The sequence below is a fragment of the Sceloporus undulatus genome, chromosome 1 (assembly GCF_019175285.1).
Source record: "Sceloporus undulatus isolate JIND9_A2432 ecotype Alabama chromosome 1, SceUnd_v1.1, whole genome shotgun sequence".
Lineage (NCBI taxonomy): Eukaryota > Metazoa > Chordata > Lepidosauria > Squamata > Phrynosomatidae > Sceloporus > Sceloporus undulatus.
Genome location: NC_056522.1, coordinates 284,326,743 through 284,341,199, shown reverse-complemented (window position 1 = coordinate 284,341,199; position 14,457 = coordinate 284,326,743). Strand labels below are relative to the sequence as shown.

At 41.7% G+C, this 14,457-nt stretch overlaps 1 protein-coding gene across 6 annotated transcripts in view; it reads right to left on the bottom strand.

Moving 5' to 3' along the window:
• CCDC73 (coiled-coil domain containing 73) overlaps nucleotides 1–14,457 on the bottom strand; it is a 115,249-nt gene that overhangs the window by 72,019 nt on the left and 28,773 nt on the right. The window contains exon 1 of one of the 6 annotated variants that reach the window (XM_042472341.1): nucleotides 3,232–3,340. The exons of the other annotated variants lie outside the window; for them this stretch is intronic. Coding sequence (XP_042328275.1) covers nucleotides 3,232–3,240 — 9 coding nt within the window. The 5' untranslated portion in view covers nucleotides 3,241–3,340. Of the gene's footprint in view, nucleotides 1–3,231; nucleotides 3,341–14,457 lie in introns of those variants that run through there. 6 annotated transcript variants of the gene reach the window in all.

Below are 14,457 nucleotides of genomic sequence, written 5' to 3'. Positions count from 1 at the left end.
TGATGATGCAGCTTGAGAAGTATGCAACTACTGTTTCAGAAGCTGGAGAGTGTGACCTTGCAAAGTGTGTTTTGTGTGCTTTAATGCTAACACGTCTCCCTTGCTTTGACAATGATAGTGTGATGATGATGGTGAGCTTGAGAAGTTGCAACTACTGTTTCAGAAGCTGGGAGTGTGACTTGCAAAGTGTGTTTTGTGTGCTTTTATAAGTCTCCCTTGCTTTGACAATGTGTGTGGTGGTGGTGATGATGATGATGATGATGATGATGATGATGATAATGATTGAGTCAGCTTGAGAGGCATGCACGTACTGTTTCTGAAGCCAAGAGAGTGTGACTTTCCAAAGTGCCTTTCTGTGGTTTTGGTTCTTTAATGGCGATATTGATATCAGAAAGCCTCTGAGGCAAGGCCAGTGTAAATGCTGTGATTTTTCAAACCCATGCGCAGTGAAGAAAACCACAGTCCCTTGACCAAGTACACTTTCTGAGAAGTACACTTGGTCCAAGAACGGTGAAACACCTTGACATGTTCAATATGCATAGCCATGTTAAACCATTCTAAGTGTTAACCCAAGGGGTTTGATTATGGAATAAGCCTCTGAAATATGCAGAGGCCATGTTAGTAAAGGCCATGTGAAAATGCACAATGTGCTGTGTGTGTGTTTTGGAATGCATGGGGGGTGTTTGTCCAGAAAGGCACCCGAGGAGGAGAGGGCGGGCACACGCCTCCTCCTCCTTGCGGGCTTTGGTAGAGGCTCCGCCCAAGGGTGGCTCCGCCCTGGAGGGTGGAAGCTCCGCCCCCAGCATGCAGCCACGCCCCAGAGGTGGAAGCTCCACCCCCTGGCTTCGGCCGCCGAATGTCGGGGGGACACCAACCCGGCCCTGGTTCCAAAAGGTTGCCTACCCCTGTCTAGTTTGTTGTAATCTAGGATGAATTCATGTAGTTCTTCCCTGGTCATTATTTTTGTTTCTTAATTGTTGTCATCTAGGATGATTCATGTAGTTCTTCCTGGTCATTATTTTTGTTTCTTTAATATTCAATATTAAGCCTACCTTCGACTTTCTTTCTTGACTTCCTTAGTATTGCTCCAGGTCTTTGCTATTTTAATTATCTTGTTACTAATTGCACACATGATCTACAACTGCTCAAAGTAAAAGTAATATGATTTTACCTTCCCTGCACAAAAAGGAACAGTAAATTGCTAATATTGTTAACAAAAGAAACAAGCAGTTTAAAGAGTGTGAAATTATTTCGAATTTAAAGTGTAAAACAGTGTAGTGTACTCTGACCAAGTCTGAAAGCCAGATTGTAAGGCATAATATAAAGGTCAGGATGCACATATAATAAAATAATCAGAGAGAAACAGGGAGGGGGACTTATGCTGTACACTATTGAGTCTGCCTTGTTTCCCCCCTCCCCTCGCCTCTTCATTCACACCACACACACACACACACACACACGATTTGGAAGCTGGTGGAATATAAGTTTTAGTGGTGCTTTTCCGCGCCTGCAATTGTAGAGACTACATCATTATCTACTTAGTGGATTATGAAGCAAAAATATTGCACTATAAATGGAATAATAAGGAACAGACAAGTTGCAGATTACAACAGGTGACCAGCTTTGCTGCATACAAGGATTTTCCTTATGTAACAGCTGGTTAGCACAACAAGTAAAAATGCTAACCCTCTTGGAGAGGTGCAAAACTCTTTCTTCTTAGGAGAAAAAAGTGAAATATAAATGAAACTCTCCAGCCAACCAACAGAATCAGTCCACTCCCCCTTGTCCTTGTTAGAAAAATTGCTGTCAGGGCAAACAGTCTATATTGATGGCTGGTGGATAGTGAAAAAGCTCAACACAAGCCGCATTTGCAATGTGAACAACCAAGACTACTGAAAGTTGGCACCAGTTTTTGCAAACAGATCAAGCTGGCTGGAAGGGACAATGGAATCTGAGTTGGCCTCTATAGCCATTACTTTTTGTTTGGACTTTGAGACATTCCATCTATCGACACCAGGTCTGAGGGCTGGGCTTGTCTCATTTCTCAGGTTTGTAACAAACAGGTTGTTGTTTCCAAGCAGCTGTTTGCTGGCAGTAAGAAATGGTTCCATACATTTAGAAGGCATTTGGGACTACTATTCCCCAATTCCATTTTTAAATTGTTTGCGGCTAAGGTGTTAAATGTCTATGTAGTGGTTTGAGAGACAGCGAGAAAGGATTGGAAAGCTCCCATGGGTTTAGGAGAAGGAAGGGAGAGGCTTTTGAAGTAACAATTCTTTGCAGAAGCAGAGGCCATGAATGAAGGAAAGTTGGCTGGGATCCTGGATAGGTAAAACAACTTCCTGGGATCATGGCTAAGGTAAAGGAACTACCATATCTGTAATTAGCTCAATGCTAAAAATTGTCTAAAGGCTGTGGGAGAACCTGTGTCCCTTGTTGGCTGAGTTAAAAGTCAAACTAAAGAGGTTAGGATTTCAAGTCATGCTGACAATAATAAAACCTGGCTGTTGAGCCAGATTTGTCCCTGTCTCTAACCCTCCCATTTAGAAGAAATGGTTGCTATGGATATGAGTGCCTAAATTATTTCAACCTCTCCAGCCACTCGGGGTTTGGGTCCATGCTTCCTGGACAGTATTCCTAAATTCCCGGATACAGATATGACTAGAAGCAATTACCAATTCTGCTTTGGCTTAGTTCAAGTGTAAAGCCACATCACTACACAAATTTTTTTGAGTCAATTTTTCCCTGAAATTTCTAGACTTATACATTGTTATAAAGTACAGTATGTGAATGTTTTGCAATTGTGTTAATTAATTTGTAAAACTTTTTTTTTTCATAAATTGTATTCATATTCAGTGTTTCAATAAACAAAACAAAAATGGGTAAAATACCCTTTTCTATACTCCATAGATTTTGTCAGGAAACAGCTACCGCTTTTACCGCCACATGTCCCCTAAGTCCTGAGACCTTATTATTGTGAAACTACATTCCTTCATTGCAATGAAACTCTTAATTATTATATCTGCACCATGAGTGAATACTTCCTTTACTGAAACTAATCTAATTGGTAGAGCCTGAATATTTTGTAGCCTCTGTTAAACTCTTTTAGGCTGGCTTTCAAAAGCCATGGATGCCAGACATAGACACTGTTTAATCCACTTTAATATATTTTATTGGATTATTTATCTTGCTGAATGTATTGCATTACATTTTGAATTAGAAATCACTTACCCTTCTCATGCGCAGTTCTTCTACTGCCTCCAGAAACTTGTTTTAAAATCTAATCGCTGATAGAAAGTAGTGCTTCAGAAGAATTTTGGAATGTGTAGGCAGGGGCTTCCTTTTAACCCTTCATCCATTTTAGAAATTGTATCTTTAAAAATTAAATATATATGTGGTTTAAATATTTATCTCTATTTCTAAAATTTAAACACAAACAAGTGAATTACTACTCAGAAAACAAGGTCACTCAGTGGGTTTCTGTGACTGAGTGTGGATTCAAACTCTGGTCTCTCAGTGTTCAGCTGTCAACCACTGCACCATGGTGGATCTCTTTTAAAAGTATAGTCAAGAAAGAAAACCAGGGTTACCAGATATCTCTTTTTCCAGCACACATCCTCATCTTCTGTTTCAGGAGGAATTCCAAATATGTCCTCCATTTTGAGCATGATTAAGAAGATGCATTATATTCACAGTAGTGTTTTTTAGCTTTTATTTTGTATGTCCACATTTTTCTTGATGGTCCTACATTTGTGTACCCTGTCTTCCTTTGGCAGTTATGATATCTGGCTCACCCGAATTCAAATAAAATAAATTTGGGATTACTCTTGCTGGACTGAATAGGTGTATTTAAGATGTGTGATTTACTGTATATATGCAGAGCTGTGAATATTAAAAGTTTCAGTGTCAATTCGTTATATTGTATCACTCCAAAGCAAAGAAAATTACTTAGCAGACATTATAGTTATTGTTTAAAAGTAACTTCTTACTTTTCCATTTTGCAAAAAGTAACAAAGGTCATCAATTTTAATTACATTTAAAATCACACCTCGTCATCACCTCAAAAGAGCATGTGGTAGCAGGAAGAGGAACAGCACAAGCCAGCATTTGAATGATGTGATAATCCTTTTCCATATTTGGTGAGGTCATGCCCCTTAAACTATAAAAGTAACGGAAGTTACGTGCAAAGGGGATAAAACATCTTTCGTTTCAGTTTTAATTGTATGTAGTTACACCATGGCTATGGGGGAAAGGAGTTAATTACTATTAACTTCCAAACTCCAGTAGTCATTGTGCACTGCACAAGTAGTGTAATTGTTTTTCTGTTTCTAATTTAACAATACAAGGCTAATTGGAGATGGATATTGCCCACCTTTTAAAGTCTCAGTTGGGAAGGTCATGGAGGTAATATGGTTTATTGTACACAAGTATAGAAACGCTTCCAGATAATTGGGGGCTGCAATCCTACTATATTTCTAAAGGAGTAAACATCATTAACCCAAAGAACACTGAATTATGTGAAGATACATGCATAGGATTATGCTACAAAACCACCTTTTTTAAAGGTTTGAAAAGGATGCAGTATGTTTAGCAGCTCACAGACTATGGACTGGTTGGAGTGATTAGTAGGTGTGCGCTCGCAATAAGAATAACAGAAGGTGAATATATTTTGGCAACTATTCTGAACTGCAATAGCAATGGCAGTGAATAAGGTCCAGCACTGCTGCTGGTGCTACAAAACACTAGTGGAACTTTCTTTTTCTCTCTTCTTCTCTGCACTATTTAGAGATGCTTGAAAACCCAGTCCAGAGGTTTTCCAGATTTCCAGAGGAAACAGAGGGTTTTGCAGTAGGAAGGGAAGATCATATTCTCCGACTCCAGTGGATTCTGCTGTCCACTACTAGATCCTGGTCTGAATTACCTGGGGAAACTACTGCATGTCCAAGAAAAGATATAGGTTTTTGAATTTTTTAAAAAAAGATATCCTTAGGGTCATAATAATATTAATAATAATAATATTTATTTGTATTGCTTCTTTTTTCATATGCAATCAAAGCAGATTCCAACAGTATAAATAAAACATCAAACAATTAAAGTTACAATTATAAAAACCCCAAAACCCAACCCTCCGCCAGTGCTATATAAAACAGTAATCACTTATAAAAAAAGATTAAACATGCAAAAAATTTAAAACTATCCAATAGAAATACATTTAAAAATTTGGGTTGATTAGCATAAGAAATGAAATCTTCCAATAATATATAATAATAATAATAATAATAATAATAATAGAATTTATTTTATGCCGCCCAATCACTGGGAATCCGTGTGGCTTACAACAGAGAGGATAATAGACGGTTCCCTGCCCTCAGGCTTATAATCTAAAAAAGACACGACACAAAAGGAGAAGGGAATGGTGAGGAACCCAGGGAGAGGATCAGGTCCAGCATTCTTCTCTCCCTCTGAGGCCTGAACAAGGCAGATGGACTGGAGGGAGGGCTCTTTTTCTTCAGGCCGGAAGATGACAGTTATGGAGGGAGGAGGCTCTTCTTCCAGGCTCAGCCTGATGGGAGCGGTGCCTGCCTGGTCATCTCCCTCGTGGTGAAGATGACAGTATGGAGGGAGGAGTCTCTTCTTCCAAGCTAGCCTGGTGGAGCTGGGCCGGCCTGATCAACTCCCTCACGGGCAGGAGATGACAGTTATGGAGGAAGGAGTCTCTTCTTCCAGGCTAGACCTGATGGAGCTGTGCCTGCCTGGTCATCTCCCTCACAGGCCAGAAGAGGGGGTGATGGGGGTGTTGGTATTAATCAATTTTGGTGTCGGTATCAATAGGGGGGAGGGGCAAGTCTATGGATCTAATGGATCTAACCTAGTCTGGGAAGGCCTGCTGGAAGAGATCCGTCTTAATAGCCTTTTTATTTTTTATATTTATTTTTATTTTTTTTCATATTGAACTCATTTATTTTTACAAGTGAGGGTGATCCATGCACGTGTTCATTATGCCTACTTTTTTTTAAAAAAAGAAGAAGAATTTTCAGAAAGTGCTCAGTCATGCTTACAACTGAATGATGTATGGTTTGCACCTTAAAGTCTAGCAACAGCAAGATTTAAAAGACAAATGAAACAAAAGCAAAAACACACAAGTGCAGCAAGTATAAACGAATCATAACAGAGTGAGCCATGTTTTGCTGTATTCCATTCTACACAACCCACTTGTATGGTTGTTTGTTGTTTGTAATTGTTTTTATTGTATTTTGTAATACTGTTGGGGTTGGGATTGTGATGGTTTCCCTGTTTTTATCCTTGTTGTACACCGCTGTGATCCTTGGAAACGCGGTTAGAATAATAATATTATTATTTTTATTATTTATTATTAGGATTATTATTAAATACTTAAGACAAGGCTTGCAGAATTATGCTTTCCAGGTGGCAATGTGGCGGATCTTGTCTGGCAGTCATTTCAGAGCCTTGGAGTGACTGATAGAAGTCCTCTGGTCACCGCTGAAAGTCTGGTTTTCTTAGGTTGTAGCAGATTCTTCCCAGAGGACCGAAGTGTATGGGAGGATTGTATGGAAGAGGCGCTCCCGCAAGTAATCAGGACCCAAGCCTGTAGGGCTTTAAAGGTAAAACCAACACCTTGTACCTTGCCCGGAAGCGATGTCAGCCAGTGAAGAGATTTAGAACGGTGTAAGATGGGCAGTTCTAGATGTGCTCGTGAGCAGCCTGGCTGCCATGTTTTGTACTAATTGAAGTTCCGAACTTGCACAAGGGTAGCCCCATGTAGATTGCATTGCAGGAAGTCGGTCGAGAGGTTACCAGCGCCTGTACTACTGTTCAAGGTCTCACGGCTCCAGAAAAGGGTGCAGGCTGGCGTATCAGCCAAAAGCTTATAGCAAGTGCTCTCTGATCATCGCATCACCTGAGCTGTCAGTTGAAGCAACGAGTCCAGGAGCACCCCCAAGCTGCGGACAGAGTTCTTCAGGGGAAGTGTGACAACCTCCAGAACTGACTGACATAATCCATGCCCGGATTAGGGGTCCCATTGCAAGTACCTCCGTCGTACCGGGATTCAACTTGAGTTTGTTTTCTCTCATCCAGTCCATTACCAAATTAAGACAGGCATTCAGAGGAGAAACGCCATCTCTATGCATCCGTCGTGACATAGAGAATATATTTGAGTGTCATTGGCTACTGATAATCCCTGCCCCATGTCTTCGGATGATCTCATGCAGAGGTATGTAAATGTTGAACAGCATTGGGGACAGAATCGCGCCTTGTGGGACGCCTGACATGAGCTCCTTTGGCCGAACAACTGTCTCCAAGCGACACCAATCTGGAATCTGCCCCCGAGAGGTAGGACCAGAACCACTTGGCACAGCTACCCCCATTCCACTCTCTCCGTGCATTCCAGAAGGATACTGTGGTCAATGGTATCGAAGGCTGCTGAGAGGTCCAAGAGCACCAACAGGGTCACACTTCCCCTGTCGATGCCCAGACGGAGATCATTGACTAAGGTGACCATGGCGGTCTCAACTCCATATCCTATCCTAAAATCCGGTTTGAAATGGAATCTAGAAAATCCATTTCTTCCAAGACTGCTTGGAATGGAATGGTGACTGCCCCCTCGATTACCTTGCCTAAGAATGGTAAAAGCAAGACTGGCTGTAATTGTTTCGTCAAGGGGTTAAGGAAGGCTTTTTAGCAGAGGTTTAACATGACACATTGGCGGGTAACATACCGCTGGATTGCGGCGGTCTCCCGCCGCCGCCGCGTGCAGTGTCCGGAGCCACAGCGGCCCAACCGTGCAGGTCCCAGACACTCCGAGGAAGGAGCGCGGAAATCGCGCTCCTTCCTGGGCCCCAGAAAAGACGCTCGAGGCGCTAGTTTGCCGCATCGTAGGCATCACTTCCAGGGGGCGATGTGCGGACGCACAGTGTCCGCTACATCAATATGGCGCGGCCGTGTGAAGGCCACCAACCATTTGTCACGGACTCTGTCCGTGATAGGGTAAGGGGCGTCTGGAAGAGACACCCCTTTTTCAAAATGGGACGTCCTAAGGACGTCCCTTATGCGGTGTATAACGCGCCATTGCTGGTTTTTTAGCGCACTATGCAAATAATCTCATGCATTCCAGGTTGTTGTTCCCACTATCAACCCACATCGATGAGCACGCTGCGCAAGTATGGCTGCTCACATGTGTCAGCATTCAAATATACATGGAGTTGATGATGTGAATGTATTCGAAGCATCTCCAAGGCATACAGTCTAGTACAGTACAGTACTTTATTATACATGTGCTTGAAGTGAATATTTGGTTAAAAATAGGTTTTTTAAAGAGTCCGCCCATTTCTCCTCCTGGATCGTTTGCCATGGCTACTGCACAGGCTTGGCAACAATGTGCCCCAAAAGGAGTGCGAACTGCAGCTTTTTCCGCATGCTGCCAAGACACCACTAATGCTTTGGAGCGGATGCAAGACATCTCTTGTAACGCCACGCCATTTGGACGTGGTGCACAAAGCACATCATCGGCGCATGTGAAGTGTGTGCACCAAAATGGTGCCAGGAGAGCGTGGAGCATGCAGATGCTCTGCTGTCCCGAGCCCTACTTCAGCCCAGCAGCCCCAAAGTGGCGGTCTGTACTGGACTTAGTTTCACTAATTTCAACACACGTATATGATCAATAAGGTCTTGCTTATATTGTATAATAAAAAGTAAAAAAAAAACACTCATTTACTTTTTTGTTTGAAAAGTAGTAATGTGTTTCTAACTTTATTACTTTTTTTTTGAAAACATGGTAAGAAAGAAGGAAAAATAAGATGACACTAAAATAAAGTAAAGAAGATTAAAAAATTAATGTCCAATATAGACTGGTACGTTTGTGCCGGCTGCGGGCAGAGCCACAGTGCAGCGTCCACACACTGGATGCTGTGGACTCCTCCCCATCGCACCATGCACAACCGATGCCCTTTGGATGGCATGGCATAGAAGAGGCATCATCATGGCACACTGGTGCAGCTATGATGCCCCTTCCAGGGAGTAAAAAAGATTCCGCTTTTCGTAGCTCTTTTTACTCCCTCCAGAGCCGCTGGCATGTGGTTGCCGCGGCCCCAATCCAGGGCAAAAAGGGTCAGTGTCCTGCCGCCTGTCTGTACGCCCCTAAAACTGCCTTGTGTGACACATGCTATGCCCTTATTGATTTTTATATAATCAAAATAATCCTTTTGACCTTTGCAAAGGAGCCGTTAATATAAATTATTTGAATTGGTCACATAGGGGCAAAGCAGACGATGCAAAAGTCTGTGCCAGGACTGTGCCCCTGCCGTTCACCCCAGACCACAGCAGCCGCACACACCTAGCCCTGATTAGGGCTGGCCACTATGGTCCTGAACAATTCACCAAAAAGGAGCAGTAATTTACCACATTGGGTATTCTGTCCAGGATGAGGCGCACCTAAGATGACTTCCGGCCTGGTCAAGTCATGTGTCATCTGAACACTATGCTCCCAACACAGCCCAGTTGTAGCCCTTTGGGGCTGTCTGTCTGAGGCCCCAGCAACATTTTATTTAGAAAAAGGAATGATGATAATTATTCAAACATTTAACATATAGTGGATTTATTTTACATTTAACTTTGTACATTTTGCTAAATACAGCTGCAAAAGTAAATCTTACCTAAGAAAAATAAGTCTGTATTAGTCTTAGCAATGTTCTTTTCAGTCTATTATAAGCGCATTTCTGAAAACAACCTTATTTTTTTATAACTAATATAGCAAAAAATTAAATTGGCAAAAAATGATTAAAATCACTACATTGAAGCATCCCCACTTGTCGTGCTCTTCTATTACTGATTTTATGTTTAGCAGATATTACAAGGTAAAAATGGCTTTCATGAAGCATATTATAAAACCTTTTTACCACACCTTTAAGGTCATAAAGGTTTTATATATGTGATAACACTTATTAAACATTACTATTAAATACTCTCCACAGAAAGCAAAGCAGTAAGCCTGATGGGGTCAAGGTAATAACACCAGGATGGACAAATTACACTGTCATTCCACTTAAATTATTTAAGTTATTTATTTGACCTGTAGATAGTCTCGTGTCTTCTCATCATGCCTGACTTTTAAGTGGGAGGTCTTCATTCATGATGAGCCTTTAATGGAAGCAAAGCTTTCTCCATTTAACCGCCAGTATTATCAATCAGTACAGGGATAAATGAGCCTGTAAGATTTTGCCAGTATCACAATGACATTGTGACCCGGGGCCAACATCTTTATTTGCTTCTCCAGTGATTCATTCAGCAGATATTAACCAATTTTATAATCCATGAAAGGCAAAATTAAAGGACACCCTCCATAAAACAGATAATTTCCTATCAGCAACAAAGTGATGGTCTGTATTATTTGTATAAATTATATGGCCATACAGTGTGGAAATGTAATGAAGTAAAGATGGTAATAATCAAATGCCTAGGGCAATGCTAATATGCATTTAATCACACAGCATGAAAGCCATTTGTCACTACGGTTGAATGCATGTGTACATAAAATAAATGAGTCAAGTCCTTATTGTATACTATAAACAGCATCAATTTCACCCCATCATTTTACTGCAATAACAACTGAATGAGTTTGATATTCTTAAAACAAACCAATATCACGAGCACAACAATAAATTTTTATTATTATTTCACATTTTTCAAATTTCTCTTTTTTTCATATATTTGCCTTTTTAAAAATTATGAACTATAGTATACCAGCTATAAAAACTATAGTATATCCAAATAATTCACCAATATCTCCTGGCTTTTTTTTATAAAGAACCTGTAATTGATGGCACTGTCAGTACGGCCAAATCAATTATTTAAACTGTGGTACCCTTTTATGAATATTTATGATGTGCATTTGTTGTGAGCAACTACTCCTGTGGGACTCACTTATTATAGAAAAACAGATCTATTAAATGCTGCCCTATAAGATTTCAAAACTGCCAAAAGAAAAAGAAGTGAGATAAGTACTTAGGTGCAAAACAATGCACAATTTAGATTGCTTAAATTTCTTGTCCTCAACAACATATGCAGCCTAACTCTGTGTACTATCAAAATGGATCCTCTAGGCTTCTCAATCGAGGGTTCACTGGATTCTAGGGTTCTCTGAGAGTTGATTGGGTTTCTGAAAGGTGTGATTTAAAAAAGTAAAACTTTTTTTGAGGCTCGATTGAGAGATTATTTATCTTGGCTTGGAATTCATTCCATGCATCATCCATCCTGTAAGTAAAGCACGCTCAGTTCCATGTAGGGGGCAGTTTAAATGAAAGCACCTGAAGTACCCTCTTCTCATCTCTGATCAGTTAGAGGTAACATCAGAGGTTTGAGGGCCTGATGAGGAACTGCCATGAGCATCTTGCCTGTGTGTGCATCTCCTAAAAAGAATATCCCACCAAAAGCTTTCCTCTTAAGTATTAATTCTTTGTTGTTGTGTGTCTCAAAGTTTTTCTTATTTTATGGTGGCCAAAGGCAAACCTATCATGGATTTTTGTGGCAAAATTTGTTCAGAGGGGATTTGACTTTCCCTTCCTCTGAGTGGAGAGAACAGGTCTTCCCCATGATCGCCCAGTGAGTTTCCATGCTGACTAGGGATTCAAACCCTGGTTCCAGAGCAGTAGTCAAAGTTCAAAATCCATCCAACGCGTATTCTACTAGAACAGGATATAAGAATACAGTACTGTACATGTATTCCACATGTTGGTAAACAGATGTTTGCAGAAGGTCACACTGAAATATCACTTTCAGCTTCCTTTTTCTCAACCTTCGATACTACATTTATACAAATGAAGCTAATTATATGAGGCTAAAAAGTCTTTAATGTAGAAAAGTAAATATAGCACTTACTTGTGCTGCACAATAGATTTCCTCTGTTATAAGTATAGATGAAGATTTTGTTTGGTTTATGTTTTCAAGAAGCCAGTCCACAGAGTTTTTTCCTGCAATAAAGATGTCCATTTTGTAATTTCTCTTTCAGGCAACAGAAAACCATAGACCTCCAGCTGTTGTTGGGACTCTTCTAAGCCCCAGCAAGCTAACGAATTGTTAGGGATAATGGGATTATAGCCCTGCAGTACTAGAGAATGGTAGGTCCCCAACACAAATCTTACACAATCTGCCTGCAAGTTATAGTACTTTGAAAGCTCAGGTCCTCCATTTAGAACAGAATTAGATGCAAATAATATTATCTCACTGTCATGTTCCTGGTCCAGCAAACACAGCTGTAGGATATGTTATTATTGTGACTCGCTTCAAGTTTGTTTCTGACTTATGGTTACCTGAAGACAGGAACCTAGATCCATGGGGTTTTCTTTGGCAAAGCTATGTTACAGAGGTGTGTTGTGTCTTGTTTCCTCTAAGGCCAGACTTATTAGCTTGCCTAAGGTCACCTATCTGGCCATAAGTATCAACACCACCCAGAGGTTGTGGTCACATTTGTGTGTGACAACCCCAGAAAAAAAAAGGAGCCCTGCTCTCCAGTCCATCTGCCTTGAGTCCAGGCCTCCAGAGGGAGAGAAGAATGCTTGGGGGGACCTGAATCCCTACCCCCCTTGTAAACCATGTCCCTTCATCCTTTTTGGTGTCGTGGTCTGTTTTAGATTTGTAAGCCTGCGAGGTGGGGGAATCGTATTATTATCCCCTCTGTTTGTAAGCGCCCGGATGCCCAGTGATTGGGCAGCATATAAATAAATCCTATTATTAATTATTATTACAACTGGTAGAGTAGGACACCTGGCGGGATAGGTGGACAGTTTGCTGGGTGATAGTGAGGACAGGGGGTGTTGCCATCTCTTTCTCTCTCCCACAGTGACTGCGCCGAACCCTGGAACAGGTGCTCCAGCAGGCTACCAGTGCTGCCCCCCTGCAGCAGCTTGCTGGCTGGGTTGAGGAGAGGGACCTTGCTTTTCTGAGTCCGCAGCACGGCTTGCCAGAGGAGCAGTCCTTGCCAGACACTGAAACAGACCCTATCGGAAATCTCAGTCCACCTTCAGCAGCAGTGTTGGCTGGGTGTACACTGGTGGGTGTCCAGCCCCCCCCCCCCCCCCCCCCCCCCCCCCCCCCCCCCCCCCCCCCCCCCCCCCCCCCCCCCCCCCTGGTTGAAGAAAGAAATGAGGTGAAACAGTGAGTAAAACAGAAGAATGGGAGAGTACAGTGGTACCCGGGTTACGAAATTAATTCGTTCCGCCGTCGCTTTCAGTAACCCGAGGATACTTCGCAAGCCGAAAAACCCCCATTGGCGCTATAATGGGGAAAAAGCCGCGATTTCGTGGTGAAAAAGCGCCGAAAAGCACCAAAAAAAATTTTTCGTAATAACCGAAAAAACACTTCATGAACCCGGAACAGTTTTTTTAATTGGATTTTTTTCGTAACCCAGAAATTTCGTCGAAGGCGGGCTGATTCGTAATCTGGGGTACCACTGTAGAGTCCGGCATCTGATTGCATGTGGGTGACACCCACCACAGTGTCTCCTTTACAGACATAATGGCCAAAGCCCAAGCGCAAGCCAAGGAGTAGCCAGGTAAGCTACTTTGTGTGTTAACTTGCCATCAAATCAGCTTCAACTTCATGGCATAGTACAGGAATGAGCGGCCTCCACAGTCATGTTGTCATTAACAGCTGTAGCATGGGTCTTGCAGACTCTACAGCCATGGCTTCCATGATTGAGCTCTGTCGTTCCAGGAAATGCAGCCACCTCCTCTCTTCCTATGGCTTTCTGTCTTAAACAAACCTATATTGTCTTTCCTAGTGAGAAGGGTTCTTCTCATGCTAGATGGCCAAAGTACACCAGGCCTGCAACTGAAAATATCTTGGCTTGCTAAGGGAGAGTTCAGGCTTGATTTTTCGGTCTAGGACTAATATTATTGGTCTTTTTAGAAATCCACTGGTATCTATTCAGAACTTCTTTGTCCAGCACCAAGTATTTCAAATTGCATTTTTCTTCCTATCAGCTTTCTTCACCGTCCAGCTTTCAGAACCATACACAGAAACAGGAAATGTAATGGGCATGAGACAATCTTATCTTAATCATTCAATGAATATTTCTTTATAGTTTCAGGAGCTTTGTTCTATAGCTTCATAGCTGACCCTTCCAAGTCCTGAGTTTTGAGGTAGTTCTTGACATGCAGGTTTCCCATTCCAATTAATGACTGAGCAATGGTATGCAAAATCTTGGAACTGTTTTCAATGTCATTCAGCATTCTGCTTTAAAAGTTATGCAAATGCATCTGGACCATTATTTCTTCTGTTCTTAAGTGGTCAAGATGTAAACCTACCGTTTGCACTTGGTCTGTGACTTTCTTTTCAGTTAATATATTTCCAAGTCTTTTGCAATAGCAATCAGCACAGTCCATGTTCTACACCACTTATCAGTGCACTGAAGCCACATCCACTGAGCAGTTTTTCAATTTATAA